Source organism: Toxorhynchites rutilus, chromosome 1 (genome assembly GCF_029784135.1).
Source record: "Toxorhynchites rutilus septentrionalis strain SRP chromosome 1, ASM2978413v1, whole genome shotgun sequence".
Classification (NCBI taxonomy): domain Eukaryota; kingdom Metazoa; phylum Arthropoda; class Insecta; order Diptera; family Culicidae; genus Toxorhynchites; species Toxorhynchites rutilus.
Window position 1 is genome coordinate 22,545,937 of NC_073744.1, and position 13,604 is coordinate 22,559,540.

At 42.2% G+C, this 13,604-nt stretch overlaps 1 protein-coding gene across 1 annotated transcript in view; it reads left to right on the forward strand.

Moving 5' to 3' along the window:
* LOC129767595 (huntingtin) overlaps positions 1-11,606 on the forward strand; it is a 36,062-nt gene extending 24,456 nt beyond the window's left edge. Inside the window, exons 9-14 of the mRNA XM_055768640.1 lie at positions 9,356-9,506; positions 9,569-9,875; positions 9,930-10,067; positions 10,132-10,391; positions 10,454-10,628; positions 10,685-11,606. Coding sequence (XP_055624615.1) covers positions 9,356-9,506; positions 9,569-9,875; positions 9,930-10,067; positions 10,132-10,391; positions 10,454-10,628; positions 10,685-11,488 — 1,835 coding nt within the window. The 3' untranslated portion in view covers positions 11,489-11,606. The remainder of the gene's footprint in view (positions 1-9,355; positions 9,507-9,568; positions 9,876-9,929; positions 10,068-10,131; positions 10,392-10,453; positions 10,629-10,684) is intronic.
* The last annotated feature ends 1,998 nt before the right edge of the window (positions 11,607-13,604 follow it).

Below are 13,604 nucleotides of genomic sequence, written 5' to 3' on the forward strand. Positions count from 1 at the left end.
TATACTGAGTACACCAAAAGTTGATTTTTAGCTCATGTTTTGTCATCCCGATTTATTACATTAAATGAGCGTAAACATGACAGAAATTGCCATGACTCACAAATACTGGTAAGCATTTGTATAATATATACTGTTTCCGCAGTGGGATTTGAACGGTTTGCGCACTTGAAAAGTCGGACAGGAACTACGAGAACTGATTTTAACCACTACACTTTTTAATCACACGATTCAAAATGATATATATTTACGAAAACTTTTATTTGACTATGAATCCAGATACGTTTCAAGCGTTCTCCTTGGACTATTCGCTACTTGTTTCCTTATTGATAGATATGGGAATTAAGTGCAAATAGAGATTCATCTCAATTGATTCCTGTCTCTCTATCGAGATCAGTTTCTCTCCTATCTGAAGCTTAATTATAGCAGATGCAAGCTGATTCTAGTGAGATGACTACATATAAGTTCATTACTGTTGTAGGGTTTTTTGATCATGAAAGTTTCGTTGCGAAAACTCTTAATATTCTAGGGTTGCTCCAACATATGCCGGCCCCTGTTGAAAGGATACACCTTTCAACCGACATATCTGCGACAAGTGGGATGATGGGATTATGATGCTTCCTTATCCTCCGGAGACTGTTATCCGTCTGGTATTATCCCCACATCATGGTTGGGCCATCGGACTCTGACGAGTTTTGTTCGGTTCGGCTGCTTTCCTATATTCCATGGTTGTGGTGACCTTCTTGAAGCGACGGAAATGCAGTTTTCGGGATCCAGGGTTCACTTTGTTGTCATCGGGGTTGGGCGTACTCAATGGTGATCCATCGAAGCAGCCGTGGGTGCGTTACATATGCCGGAGTAAAAAAAATCCATTATTTTTTGAAAATTCAATTAATATAATACTTACAGGGTACGGAGGCTCAAAGGCCTCCGTTCGTTGCGCAGTACTGAGTACTGCGATGGAAGAACCTAGTGGTCATCTGAGCAGAGGCCGGGTACTTCAGTAGGCCCAGCTGTTTGTTGGATAGGCAGCACACATATCTTTGTGATACCTCGTTGGTACTCTCCTTCTGCTGTTCGGACGTCTACAACACGGATATTTCCATCGTCTCCATGGTATATTTTGCTGACTCTCCCGTATCTCCATTTAAGAGGCGGCAGATTATCGTCCTTAAGAAGGACCATCGTTCCTATGGCGACGTTGTCTCGTATGCGAGTCCACTTGGTACGTGGATGAAGACCAGACAGGTAATCGATCGTCCAGCGTTTCCACAACCGCCGAAGAAGCTCTTGATTTCGTTGCCAACGATCGAGTCTGTTTTGGGGTACATCAGACAGATTGGGTTCCGGGAAGCAAGTGAGAGGACGATGGACGAGGAAATGACCTGGTGTCAAAACTTCCAAGTCATTGACATCAGCCGTAAGTGGAGTCAGCGGTCGAGAATTCAAGCAGGCTTCGATGCGGGCGAGCAGGGTGACGAATTCGTCCAGGGATAGGATCGAGTTTCCTACGGTTCGACGGAAGTGCTGCTTGAAGGACTTCACCGCTGCTTCCCATAGCCCACCGAAATTTGGGCTGCGTGGCGGAATGAATTTAAAGGTTATCCCGTCATCAGCACAACGGTTGACTATTTCGCTTTGATGTTGTTGAGAACGAAACTGCTTGGCTAATTCTTTTAGTTCCCTCACAGCACCCTTGAAGTTCTTGGCATTGTCGCATTCTATGAGGTTCGGTTTTCCTCTTCGGGCGACAAATCGATGCAGCGCTGCTATGAACGCTTGAGTGGAGAGATCGTAGACTAGCTCCACATGAACTGCCTTGGTGACAAGGCAAACAAAGATGGCTACGTAGCATTTTATTGGTGGAGCCCTGCTGGCTTTGCGATACTGGAACGGTCCACAAAAATCCACTCCAGTATTGAGGAAGGGTAACGTTGGAGTAACTCGTTCTGAAGGCAGATCTCCCATGATCTGATCGAGGGTACGAGGACGACAGCGAAAACAGTTTACACATGAGTGCACTACGCTTCGTGCTAAATTTCGAATGCGAAGTGGCCAGATTTTTTCCCGGACACATGCTACAAGCAGCTGTGGACCGGCGTGAAGATTTTTCAGGTGATAGTAGGTCACAATAGACGTAGTTAGTGGATGTCGTGCAGGTAGGATTATCGGATGTTTAGTGTCTTCGGATATGGCCGCATGCCTGAGTCGGCCACGAAGTCTTGGAATGCCGTTGATGAGAATTGGTGCAAGTGTTCGTAGATCAGAGTGTGAGTCAACCTGGCCATTTTTAGCCACAGCAGCGATATCCTTGCTGAAAGACTCGAGTTGTGCCAGTCGAACTAGGTTGTTGGAGGCTTCCGCAAGTTCTGAAGCTTGTGGGAAACCATATCGTCGATTTGAGCGATTGATAAGTTTGCTGTTATGAATGAAGCGACGAAGAAATGCAATGAGACGAACAAGCGCCGGAAACGACGATCGTAAGAAAAAGATTTCATTCGGAGGGTGCACCCGCACTGGCAGAGAAACTGTCCTTTCTTCCAGCATTTCTGACGGCAATTCGACGGAAGTTGGTGGAATTAGAGGTGGCCAAAAACGCGATGGTTGGCTGAGCCAGGGTGGACCATTCCACCAGGATGCGGTTTCTTGCAATTGTGCTGGCCGCATACCACGGGAAATTATGTCTGCAGGATTTTCGATGCCTGGAACGTGCGCCCAAATACCGCTTTGTGTGAGATTCTGCACTTCATAAACACGGTTTGCGATGAAGGTTTTCCATCTAGATGGTGTCGATCGAAGCCAATGTAGAGTGATCATCGAGTCTGTCCAGAAGATAGTCTTGACATTCAGCGTTGTACTGGCTTGAACTTTATGGTACAGATGGCGCAACAGAAGGGCAGATGAGAGTTCCAACCTCGGTAGGCAGATGCGTTTTTGTTTCTTCGAATCACCGAGAGGGGCCACCTTAGATTTGGCGGTTAGTAAGCGCACGGCTAAACCTGCAGATTGTAACAGGCTTCGCAGTTGCCTGCACAAGTATTTTCAGTCTTCTTCATCATCGACACCGGTAAGCATGTCATTCATGTAAAAATCCTTCGACGGGACTTTCGCGGCTAGAGGAAATTCATTAGCTCCCTGTTTCGACAACTCAAGGAGACATCTTGTAGCCAAGTATGGCGTCGAGGCAGTACCGTAGGTGACTGTGGTTAGTTCAAACGTTTTCAGCGGTTCCGAGGAAGAGGACCACCAGCGAATCCGATGCAGTGGAAAATCGTCAGGGTGGAGGCGGATCTGCCGATACATCTTTTCAGCATCCGTAATAATAGCAAACTGATGAATTCTGAAGCGAAGCGAAATGTCTAGAATGTCATCCTGTAGAACCGGTCCCACTATTAACGCCTGATTCAGCGAAAATCCGCTGTCCGTTCGACAAGAGGCGTCAAAGACCACCCGTAATTTGGTGGTTGTACTATCCACCTTCTCTACTCCATGATGAGGTAAGTAGTAAGACGGAAATGTGTTATCCGTGTCGTCGATCTCACGCATGTGATTGAGTTGCAAATATTCAGCAACAAATGAAGTGTACGCTTCTTTGAGTGGGAGGTTCGCATCAAGTCTGCGTTCAAGGGCAAGGAACCTTCGAGTGGCTATTTCCTCGGAACTCCCGAGTTGAGACAATATATCTGGGCGTTTCGGTAAGGTAACGACAAATCTTCCAGATTCGTCACGAAAGGTGTTAGCAACAAAATGCTCGCAGAAAGTTCCATCTGGGGATCGTATACTATTGGACCAACAAGATTCTATTTCCCAGAAGCGAGAAATTGGATCATCGACTGATTCTGCGCTGCACACGTGAGCTAACTTGTGTTGGGTACGAGGGTGGTGAGCTCCTATTTTTCCGGATGCTACCCATCCGAAAACAGTATTTTGAAGAACTGGCTTCTCAGGGCCCAGTTTTATTAATCCTTCAAGAAGAATATCGAAATATAGTTCCATTCCCAGAAGCAAATCTATTGGCCCTGGCGCATAGAACATTGGATCAGCCAGTATGACTTCGGATGGAATATTCCAAGTTGACGAATCAACAGGGTTCACTGGAAGCTCACGAGTGATTTTCTTCAATATTTGACAAGATTCCTCAACCGTAAATTTCGTACAATGAGATCCTATCTGAACGTCAACAGCATGATACGACACGACGAGAGTGTTTCCAACTCCACCAATTTCTTGGCGATTTGGATAGCGACGAAGCTTTAATTTCTGGACCATGTTTTCAGTAATTAAGCACAACTGCGACGCAGGATCCAACAGTGCCCTGGCCCACATGGCGTCTCCAGCAGGACCGGAAACCTTGATGATTGCGGTTTGCAGCAGAACTGTAGCAGGCATTCTTTGACTGCTACCAACGAGAGTGGTGGACACGAGGCTAGTTTGGGTCGAGGTTGAAGGCAATTGAGATTCTGTCGACGATGATAACCGTGGTTGTGACGGTTGGTTTGATAGGTTGGACTGATCAATTTGATGCGATGGCGAAGTGGGCAAAACAGCAGTGGTGTTTGGTTTCGATTGAGTGGACAAGCGATCTTGCGATGGGTGGTGGAGCATAGTGTGATGCTTTTGGTTGCATACTCTGCAAGAACCAGAAGAACAATTTCTGAGTAGGTGGGAGGAGGAAAAACAGTTGATGCACAGATTTTTCTTTTTCACCTGTTCGAAGCGTTGGGCTACCGACAATTTCTGGAATGATTCGCACTTGAATGGCGAATGCGGTGATTTCAAACAAAAAGGGCATGAGCCAGGTGATGATGTGGTATTGGTAGTTGTGTGGACTGTATTTATCTTAGATTTCTGTGATCTGTTTGAATCGAATCTGACTGGATCGACCGAACGTGACTTCGACAATGTCAAAGATTGTAACACTGTAAGCTGTGTGCGAAGGAATGTTATTATATCATTGTATTTGGGAACTTCCGTGGATTTGTGTTGAATTTCCCATTGCTTCAACATCGACGCATCTAGGCGACTACAAATCATATGTGCCAGCAACACACTCCAACCGTCCGTTAGAATGCCTATCTTCTCGATCATGCACAGATTCCGCTCGAAATCGTCAACTAAATGCATTAGTGATTCGTAACATTCCTTTTTTATTGGTTCAATCGAAAAAAGACTATCAATATAGGTTTTTACAATCAACTTTTTATTGTCGAATCGCTTTTCCAGCAGTGCCCAAGCAACAGTATAATTTGCGGCTGTGTGTTCGACGGATTCGATAACTTTCCTGGCATCTTTAGAAAGAGATGCAACGAGATACGAGAGTTTGTCTATTGGCGACAGTTGGGGATTCGAGTCTATGAGTGATTTAAAAGTGTCCCGGAAGGTTATCCATTCTGAAACACATCCGTCAAAGGTTGGTAGTTTAACTTCGGGAAGCTTAATGCGCGAAAAAGAGTGGTCTGTTGAAGTTGTACTACCAATAGAAGTGGTAGGGAAATTTATTTGTAACCTTTTTATTTCTCTCTTCAGAAAGCTAACCACTCGCACATAATCTTTTTCAAATGCACGTCGAACAAGACGATTTGTTTCTTCTACGACACTTTTTGTTTCTGCATCCTTCACATCTTTTTCGGACCTATCGGCTACATCTATACACATTTCAATTTTTAACCGATTCGCCTGAAATTCAGTATATAATATCTCAGCTTGTTGCTTCCATCCCTCAAGTTGTTCACTGTCGCGGTCAACTTCGAAGTTTTCCATAAAATCTTTTATATTTTCCATGGTGTCGAGATAAAAATGTTCTTGACGAGTAAGTTCTCTCAAATTCGGTTCCATTTTTCACGAATCTGCAACCGTTTACGAAATCTACTCAACTCCTCACCTACGTTCACCAGAAATTACCACTAAGCAATAAGCGAACCAGAGCACAAGCTACCAACCAACAACTCAATCAGGATGAAAGCAAACAAGCCAATCGAAGCTAGTAGTGTTCTCGATAAGAATAGTGTTTGAACACACGGGTACTCACAATGCCAGCCACAGTGTAGAAATTTGCTGCTTTTGATCGACCAATGACCCAAGCCAAACCGTCGTGCCACTCTCGCCTGATAAAGAACACTCTAACTGCGGATGAGTTGGCTCTCCACTGAAAGCGCCCGATAACACGCCAACGACACTAATCGGAGATCGAAGTCGAACAACATTCGATCTTTCGCGCACTGTAATTATTCTACTTCAGTCTTCTGTTCACTTGCAGCAACGAGCGTTAGATTTTCACTTTGCGTATGGGCCAGCGAGTCCAGTCCAGAGTCAACTATTGCACTGAACACTGATGTCCGATTGATGTCCGAGTTTTTCACAGTATCACAAAGCACTTTACGATCACTTAATCCGGTTCGAAGGACCAAAAATGTTTCCGCAGTGGGATTTGAACGGTTTGCGCACTTGAAAAGTCGGACAGGAACTACGAGAACTGATTTTAACCACTACACTTTTTAATCACACGATTCAAAATGATATATATTTACGAAAACTTTTATTTGACTATGAATCCAGATACGTTTCAAGCGTTCTCCTTGGACTATTCGCTACTTGTTTCCTTATTGATAGATATGGGAATTAAGTGCAAATAGAGATTCATCTCAATTGATTCCTGTCTCTCTATCGAGATCAGTTTCTCTCCTATCTGAAGCTTAATTATAGCAGATGCAAGCTGATTCTAGTGAGATGACTACATATAAGTTCATTACTGTTGTAGGGTTTTTTGATCATGAAAGTTTCGTTGCGAAAACTCTTAATATTCTAGGGTTGCTCCAACATATACGATACGGCAATATAAGATTAATACGAGCGAGCGAAACAAAAGACACGTTTCAAATAAGCACGCATTACTTCGCCACATATGTACACGGTCCAGACTGATATGGATATAGTTCTCCTTCATGCTGGAAAGTGTTTTCTAAGAGTAAAATTAGAAAACACTTTCCAACTTCAATTTGTAATGAGATGTAACATTATCACGCTTCTGCGTAACAGCATCATTAGTTATGTGGATGGCGTGGTCGTGTAAAACAGTATATCATTCTAGCGTGCCTTGGTTCGATCCCCGTTGACGCCGTTTGAACTTTTTTTCTGTGTGCAATCCCAAAAAAGACGAAAAAAAAGGAAGAGATGTCTGCATTTAGAGCACATTTTAGACACATATGACATTATTTGCCTATTTGGTCCATCAAGGCAGGAAATGACATGTTTTCTGTCGAAAATGAAATGCTTTCTGACAACGCTAGTTTGGGTGTATATTCGCGTTGACGGTATTCGTGTTGTGACGGGTTATGATCTCGTATGTAAGACGTTCAACCGGGTGTCAGTGAATGAGTGTAAATGTGTGTGTAGCGATGAAAAGATAATCAAAAACATAGATTGGAATGGCTGAAAGTTTATTGAATTGTTATTAGATTGGAAGTCGTTAAAATTTGATGGACATTGATTTGTAGAGAGTCGCAAAAGTTTAGAGTTGCGAAAAAGTTGTTTTATATGCAACTGTAGGATTGTTTCGTAAATAAATAAAGGTTCGTTTTGTTTCTAAACATTTATTACAAATCAGAAAATTTATGAGCTTTAATCCTTTCACTCCTTTCTATGTAAAGACTTCCTATCAAAACATGACGAATTGTCTTCCGGGAAACATTTAAACTCAAAGATTGCTTTATTTGCTGAGGCGATTTTGAGGTATTCGAGGCTGTTCCAACTATTTTCCGCTTATCCCGATCAGAGAGTTTCGATTTACGTGGAGCTTTCTGATAGCCTTGAGGATTCGCCAAATAGTTAAGCACTTGATGAGATCGTCTAATCCGACGAGTAATTTTTCTGATAACAACATTTTCTTGGTGAAATGTATTGATTTGTACTTTTTCTCTCTTCGAGAGCACTTTTCCCTTCGGAATTTCCCAGATTCCTTGATCAAAACAACTAAAACAACGGAAAATGTAACTGGTATTATACAAACTTGACACTTGAAAAATGTAAAACCATTCGTTTCCGTTCAGCGCTTGTACTCACACATGTGAAAACCATGCAGTGTATGGTAGTTACCAATACTGATACTCTAAAATATGAATAGGGCTCTTGCTACACATACATGCAGAGCATCTGTTGGGCAAACATCATTTGTTTACATTCGTAGCTTCTAGGCAGCAGAATCGGATTCATTATCAATCGACGTTCTTGTGGATGATTTAAATATATTTGCGATCTTTCTATTAGCGCGAAATATTCCATAGAACTAACAGGCAAGTTATTTACCGAACAAGAGCTTTTGTGTGGCGCATATTGCTTAACTCACTTGCACCTATTGCGCGATGTTCATTGAGCGAATTTCCCACTAGATTTGAATCGAAAAAATAACAGGGAAGGATTATCAGCATGTTCGGACCTAGATTCCAGACACAGAAGCTCGAGCTCACGTTCGAATGCTTCCTTGTATTTTCCATGAATTAGCCAATTGATGGATTTTCTTCGTTTCCGATCAATTTTCTTATAACCATATTTCACTTCTCCGCAGAGTATTCAGGTACCCGGAATTCATATCTGAGGGTTGGTTGTTCTTAATTTCAACATAATCATCTGCTTTTTTGGTGAAACTAACCGCCGATTAAGGATATCTGTACACGAATATTCATTATAGTTTACTTCTTCACGAGACCAGCATTTCAGGGCAAAAAGCACAAAAACCTAAATGGGAGCACACTTCACCTAATCCGGCTATACAATCGCAATGTGCAATTTGCATTGTTTCTGTAAAACTTTTTCAATAATCAATCTGATTCCATTGATATGGATCATAGCCATAACAGAAATTTCTATTTTTCTCCTTGTACATATATGACTTTGACGCTAAAAGTAAATATTTTTTATGTAAAGAGACATATTTTCGCATGTTATTAATATAGTGTAGCGCGTAATTTCTATAACTATTTCGCTAGAATAATTACTTCAACAAAGCTCAATCTCGTCAATCCATATAAATCCTATGCAGCGATCTCTTTTACCTGCCCAACAGATCACTAATACATATGCACGCTGCAAGCGCCCTATTGAAGCGTTGTTTGTTTACAATGACAGCAAGAGCATCACCTGGTCCCAAAGAAGTTAGACAGAGTGTATGTGTACCCTATGACGGTTTCGGAAGGAAAAAAAAGGAAAAAAAAACTATGGTGCACAACCCAGTCAATTTGGTGAATGAGATGTCTTTTTAAGATTCCCACCTTCTCCCAAAAACATGACTTGCAGAGTATAACACTAATAACCAATAATTGATGTGATCCATGTTTGATGATAACCATTTTTTTAACCTTCCAAGATTACCAGGAACAATACGAGATCAAAAGCATGTGCCTGCGAGCGATGACCGATCTGCTTTTGTCGTGTTACAAATACCCTCGGATAGGTTTCAGCGACAGCAAATTCCACCACGTTCCTCGCAATCCATCCATCAAGTTTGACTCGGTTGGGTATGTCTCTTGCCTTATTTCCCCTCAATGAGCCGATCCCATCTCAATTTCTGTATCCTCAGCTTGAAGAAGCTCCACCACATTCAGCTACAGATACCCACGAATGGAATTTTCTACCAGCCAAATTTGGAGCGGACGCTGCAGGCACCCACCACCGGGGATAGCATGAGCTGTGGTGCTGACAGCGCCATCGGAACGGCAATTTTTGCCGTGAATCAGTATTCCGTGCGCTACTCTTGGCAGGCGCTGGAGGGCATGCCGAGTGAATCTCTGACTGCTAAAAATTTGAACTATTTTATCGAGAAGACAAATTTGGATGTGATGAGTTCGGTGCAGCTGTTTTACGATGTCCTGGCACAACTACTGGAGGTTGGATTCCTGACATTCCTTTGAAAGTCGATACTAACGGGTTAAACATTCTAGGAAAACTTTGCACTAGCCTTACCCCACTTGGTGCGGTTCTGCGAAATCTGTGGAAATCGTGATCAAATTCGACAACTGTACACTAGGCTCGTAGAGCTGCAGGAGCGCGTCGCAATGGAGGACACCCTTTCCCAGCAGGTATTCCCCGACACACTTCCTTACCAATTCCCCCCCCAACAGTAATTTATGGGTATTTTTTCAGCACATCATCTACTTGCTGTGCAAAATGGCTGCACTGCTAGTACCTTCAATCGCCGAGTTGACCCACCTCTGTGCAATGATTCCGACGTATCTCAAGAGCACCCAGCTGTACATACGGAACGCGACGCTCCATGGACTGATGTGTCTGCTGGAGTGTCTTGTTGCGTCCAATACAACGATAGGAGGGCTTAGCGAAGAGTTGCAGCTTCTGCGCAATGTTATTGTGAATTACATCGTCAAGCACGGGATTATTGATGAGAGGTAATGTAATATTATTCCCGATAAATGCATGTTCTAACTTCATTTTCCATCATGATCATCAGTTCAACGGCATTTAGTGATATGCATACAAGGCTAGTGTGGACACTGAATTTTTATCTGATTGAAAACACAACTCGATTCGTTGCCGATTGCAACCTGCTTTCGAACACCATAATATCGGCGAACAACATATTAAAACGAACCATAAACTTGGAGATCTATCTCTGTATCCTAAATGTAAGTCCGCACATTCAAAACAATTGAACTTTCTGTTAAGTTTTCCAAATTCACAGGGGCTCGAACGGCTTGTCCTCGCCAACACCACCACTCGGCCTCTGCTGGAGAAGGTAGAGAAGCTGGCCCTGGACCTGGTCAAGCTGGACAACGAGATGTTTTCGCTGGCCGCCCTGAAGCTGTTGGTGACATGCATCTACCACAGCTCCACCGATCAGCTGGAGAACACCGAGCGCTCGAACGGAATCGTACAGGACGAACCGGACATTATCATTCAGCAGATCGAAAAAATTGAGATTCTGTTTGCCAAAATTCGCACAACCACTCCCCAAGGTGCCAAAGTGTTCGGCGATGTGCTCTGCCAGCTGATCCGGGATTTGCTCCCGCCCAACGAAATACTGACCAAAGTTTTCAAAGAACTGATGCTGAATCAGCCCAACCCGGACACGATTGCCACCGTGACGCATCAGGTGTTTCGGTCCGCGATCGATTGCTCCTATCTGACGTTGCTGCAGGAGTGGCTGTTGTGCTCTTTGCCGAACTTCCTGTCGTTGTCCCAGATCAACAAATCGGTCTGGTGTCTCACGGTTATTTTCATTTCCGCCTCTCTCAATCAGCATCTGCTGAAGCTGTTCCCGGAAATCCTATCGCTGCCATCCTATCAGCAGCTGAACGAACGCGAGGTGAACAATTTCATCCTCTCGGCGAAGGATTTCTACCGCAAGCTGGACCAACCGCAGAAGACCAAGTTCAGGGAGATTTTCCAGCAGAATGATTCGGCTGTGTACCGAAGTCTGCTACAGTGTTTGGACGAAAGGTGCCCCGGTAAGACCGTCGACGGGTTATCTGTAAGTATTTTTTGAAAGACTAACAGAGTTTAACTGTTTATTTTTTTCCTCTCCACCCACTTTAAATGTTCTTGTTACTATTTATAACGAAAAAGTGCAATGGAACGAATGAAATATATACAAGATAGAGAATCTAGAGAAAAATCTGGTAGTTGAGTTATGATCAATGTGGATTCTAAACTACCGAAATTCCCTGAATGTTTTGTAAATGCCACTGAAGTGCATTAATTTTTTGTCGATTTTCAAAAAAAAAGTTATTGGAAACTTGTTTTAATCCCTGGGTACCATCATTACGTTATTCTTGGCATTGATTATTCGGCATTCCATCATATTTTTTCCATAATGACGGGATGCTAATCCGGCCAAAACAGAACCGGTTTGTGTGAATTTTCCAAAAAAAAACTGTACAAATTACTCAGCAGGTTCCTTTCAACGTTGAGACTTAAAGTGATCATCGGGCTGTCTCCAACTATTTCTCTGTGCTGTTTTCTATTGAAATCGATGTTCTGTTCTCCGATACCTGGCCAATATTAGAGTATCTATGTAAATGAAAATAGAAGGCCAAATGTGTTGCTAAGCGGGAAACCCGAAGAAGGAATGGTCCGATTTAAGTCGTCTTTTTTTGTATCTGCCCATAGATCAATATACAGTAGGGTGCCAATGAAAGGATGGGAAAAAATCGACCCTAAAATTTCGAAAAGTTACCCTTTACAAAATGTACACCAGCTCGAAAAAACACCCTATGCCAGATATCAGCTCGATCAGACTTAAGAGAGAGTGGCGCAAAGCGGTCAAATATACCCTATGCAAAATATTAGCTCACTCGAATTTCATTTATTTTTGATTTGTTTTTTCGATTTTCAAAAAACTCAAACTTTGAACGCTTTGCGCCACTCTGCCTTAAATTCGATTGAGATTCTTAGATTTCCGAAAAATATTAGAACCGTACATAAAATTTTATATAAAATATCCAAAAACCAGAGATGTGATTTTTGTCGTTTCTAGGTTATAATTTTTCAAAGTTTAAAAGCAAATTTTAAAATTGTTTTCTTCGGGAATAAAACTCCGTTATTCGCAGAGTTGCCGCTGAAAAGCACACTGTTTCGTCATCCGCTGTAGAGCAAGAGATCATGAGTAGGCTAAAAGACATAGACATAGACATAGCCTCCGTAACTAGAAGACATGGCCTCTGTCCTCTGTCCATGGGCATTATTTTGGCCAGTTTGACAGTCTGATTAGAATATTATTGAAAAAAATATATTGTTAGAATTTGAGACAGAAAGTCTGCTAATTTGATGCGATGCCAATGACATGTGCGTAAACAGCCAAAAGTGCAAAACAATATCCTACACTCGCTGCAGAAATGTTATTAATCATCATCATCACAAGGGACTGAATCTGCTGAAACGTGTAAATTGAATTCGTGATCTAGGAGTAACGATCTATTCTAAGCTGAAAAACAGGTATTTTGAAGCATTGGCATGTCACAAAAATAGAGCATTTGTTTAGTTTATTAGTCGAACTTAAGTTCAAACATTTTTATACTTGGGTTTCTCTTAGCAAACAACGAGGGTCAACAACTCACAAAGTTTGGTCAAGATCGGTCTACGAATAGATGAGTATCAACTGTTTCAAGAAGTTGTTGTCACGTCACGAAGCAGTATACGATCCATTCCAACGTGACGTGACAATATTTTGACTCACTACAAACACATTTTCATTGCGCTTTCATGTATAAATCACACAAAATTGAACGATATTATGGTATAATCGAGAAAATTATACCATAATATCGATCATCAGTTGGAGGATATTTTATAGTTAGTCGAGCTGACCCGGAAAACGTTGTTTTGCCATATAAATTATTTCTAGTGCATATTTGGATTGTTAAATAAAAAATAACTAATGTATCATAAGTGTGTTAGAATGTTTTAACGATCTATAAAAATGATCGAATGTGCTCGATAAAATAGAACGATGTTGATGTTTATGATGCCGGAAATTACGGTCTGTATTGTCATTCGATAAATAATCGTGAATCGTTCGTGACTTTCGTTTTCTATTAAGTATAAGTCGCAGAGCTATATCGTTGCGGAACAATTCCGAAATCAGATCGAACATTCCATGTCGT